Here is a 3,305-nt window from a genome sequence, read left to right as displayed (position 1 = left end):
AGTTCAAATATTTTTTGACAAACCGACCCTCATTGGTCTGAAAAAACAATTTATTATTACAGGTTTTACTTTATATTTTAGTTACCTCAGCAGATAAATGTGTCCTTTTTCCAAAAATAATATAATTACTAAAATTCTTACAATTCTTTCGATTCAGATTTGAACCTACCGACTGTAATATCAATCGGGATGGCAACACCACATTCGGGATAATGATGGTTCGATATTTTGATAGTAATTTGGTTTTTGGTCGCCTTCTAGTGTTATCATTTTAGCGAACCTGTCACGAGAGTAAAATGTCTCGTTTTGGGTTTTAGCTAATAAATGATAACGTCTTGTTTAATACGATGTTTAGTACCTAATAAACAAATTTAAGTTGTAGTGAATAGTGAACGTAAACTTAAAATCTATTTATTCTAGTGTTAAGTGCTACCTGAAGAATTCTCTACCTAAAATGGCTAATTTTGTGAGGACTATGGATTTCCCAAGGTTTTACCAGTACTTATGCACGTTTCTGATAGTATTTTGTGTGATAAATGAGGTAAGTCTCCCTAATTAATGACACTACTAAAATTTAAAAATTATTGATGTCGGTGATATACCTACGCCTTCAATATCGGATCGGAGATATACTTTTTATGAGTAATAAATATTTCCAGAATAATTGAAAATTGATGCTTGAATCGTTCAAACTACAAGTATATACAATTGGTAACTATTAAAAATAAGAAATATCTTAAGAAAACAAGAATAGCCTCATAACAAAATTAAGTTATACCATGTGAATTAAGAATAGAAAGTTATTTGACAACTTCTACTGCACTAATTCACTAATAGTTAATATTTTCTCTTCTGAATAAATAACACCTATAGGTTTTAACTTTTATAGCAGCAAGTACAGAAAAACTGGAAAAGTGTATAATGCTTCGTCAGGAAATATTTACTATATTATTATTCATTTCTTTTTAATGTGGAGAACATTTTTAAATGCTACCTAAATATAGAATATTATTTGTGTTTACTTTTTGGGCAGTTTGGGCCGTATGACTAATTTTCATGCGAAATCATAGTGAATCATATTGTTTATGTAGCAGGCTCGGTAGCAGGTTGAAAATAACATTTTCAAAGAGTTTTATTGAATCATCACATAAACAATGTTTGATATAAAAAATAGAGAGATTGATTTGATTTCTTCTAGACTAGTATTACACCTATGTATTTATAATAATTTGTACATAGTACTTATACTACCTACATACATTATTTACAAAAACGCTAAGATTAGTTGTAATATCTAGAGGTGTGAGGTAAGTGTAGGTATTGGTATATTGTTTCAGTAAAACTTCCATAAAAGTAGCTCGAAAAGTTGTTGACGAAGCACCTAGGTAAATTCTTCTTACTTGGAAGTAAAGAAATAAATGTAATGTCACGGAGTTTCTACATCTGATATGATGAGGTGATCCTATGACGTTTTTATTTACATATACAGGGTGATTCATAGGTATCGCGACAAAATTTGACAGGATAAACAAAATTATATTTTAATCAAAACGATTCTTATGAGCGAGAAATGCCTCAGAAAAAAAAATATACTTAGATTTCAATATCTTATGTGCTAAAATATCCATTCTGTATCTAATTTCTCTTTTATTTCAAATTTTAATTGTTACTATGTTTACTGACGAACTCGTGTTTGGGCTCTGGAACAATAAGAGTTAGAAATAGTACAATGTGCAATAAAATATAATTTTATAGAGGCAAACATCTACATTGTTAAACATTAGATGATTCTTTTATCACATTTTTAAAGTAAAACAAATTGTGTAGAAACGATTTTATCTTATCTCTTCACACCGGACCTCAAACGCTTTGTTATTTCGTATCTTTACAAAAATTAGACAAAACAAAGAAAATGTCAGAAATTATTAATTGTACGTCAAAACAAAGTATTGGCGTGGCCGAAAATGTTAACTGTTTTCAAGATATTCAAGATATGTCATTATAATATTGAAATACATACCGAACTAATTATGATCGTACGATACGTGTGTTGTCGAGTGTGTTGTTATCTAAGTAATATCTTATTGTTAATTTGTCAGGAACTAGACAAAGGATAATCGTACTCTATATTATCTTAGATTGAGTAGGTACAGCTGTGCACACAATGCAGATATTATTGCTTAGTAATACGGAAAATAAAAAATACTGTCTAGAAATTTTTATAGCTATTATTGAGGTGGGTAGTTTTTTATTGTAGTTCCGAGAATCTGCAAATAATGTAATAATCCTGCCTTTATCAATTTATAATCGTGTGTATCAGTGTCATGTAAAAAAAAACACAAAAACTAACAGAGATGGTAGAGTAGTTTCAAAATCTCATGAGCCGCGAAATCATAGACCTAGTAAACTATGGACTGGCCCTAGAAAGAGGTTAATCGCGCTGATGTGTGCAAGGCAGATAAAGCTAGTTGAGGCAAATACCGGTAAAACAACACACGGGTATACCGTTACAAAATGCCGTAAACAAACTTTGAAGTAAATGTCATGTATTGACATTATTGATTGATTTCTTGAATTTTTGTGTGATTTAGTTAGTGTATGTAAAAGATTCGTAAAAACTAAATATGGTGTAATCGTGTTCTGCGATAAATTGCGTAAAGAGACGTTTAAGTGAAGTACAAATTAAATTTCATAGGTAGGAAAGAAGTTATGATGGTACCAACATTTTTATAATTTTCGCATCTTTCTCAAAATAATGGCCAAGTAGAGTTGTCTCCGATGATAACTTATTAATGTCAATTTAACGTCCAAATTTTGCCGCTTTAAATGTGTTACTCTTCAAATTATTTTTTAACATCAAACTGAATATAACGAAAAAGTTTAACTGAAATGTGCTTAGCAAAAATTCTCTTCAAATAATACGTTGAACGAAGAAAGCATCGACATAGTTTCAATTTATACAGTTCTGCAAAGCAAGAAAATATGAAATATTTGAAACAACTACGTCAGAAGAGCTTGAAGTAATTTTGACCGATCGAGTTTACGATATGAGGAAAATAAATGGAGAAATACATCAATAAGGCATTATAAAAACTATTTGGAATATTATAGCTAAACCAATTCTAATATTGTACTGTAATTAGGGCAGTAATATAATAAACCCTTTTACATACCTACACTACTGGAAAAAATTAATTTTTTTTTTGTCTTTTGGTCTATATTATTTTTATAAAGTATTTGAATACGGCCCAACAGAATAAAGAGGTAAGGAATCAAGTATAGCTAGCTGATTGGTTGAATTAAAT

At 29.8% G+C, this 3,305-nt stretch overlaps 1 protein-coding gene across 5 annotated transcripts in view; it reads left to right on the top strand.

Moving 5' to 3' along the window:
- The first annotated feature begins 232 nt into the window (after positions 1 to 232).
- The window catches only part of LOC108908570 (Niemann-Pick C1 protein), a 65,527-nt gene continuing 62,454 nt past the window's right edge, over positions 233 to 3,305 (top strand). For all 5 annotated transcript variants that reach the window (XM_018712642.2, XM_018712640.2, XM_018712641.2 and 2 more), the window contains exon 1: positions 233 to 541. In XM_018712642.2, coding sequence (XP_018568158.1) covers positions 455 to 541 — 87 coding nt within the window. In that variant the 5' untranslated portion in view covers positions 233 to 454. The remainder of the gene's footprint in view (positions 542 to 3,305) is intronic.

The sequence above is a fragment of the Anoplophora glabripennis genome, unplaced genomic scaffold (assembly GCF_000390285.2).
Source record: "Anoplophora glabripennis isolate ALB-LARVAE unplaced genomic scaffold, Agla_2.0 scaffold309, whole genome shotgun sequence".
NCBI classification, from domain to species: Eukaryota; Metazoa; Arthropoda; class Insecta; order Coleoptera; family Cerambycidae; genus Anoplophora; species Anoplophora glabripennis.
The sequence above is the reverse complement of the archived record's forward strand: the minus strand, read 5'-3'. Positions and strand labels throughout refer to the sequence as shown.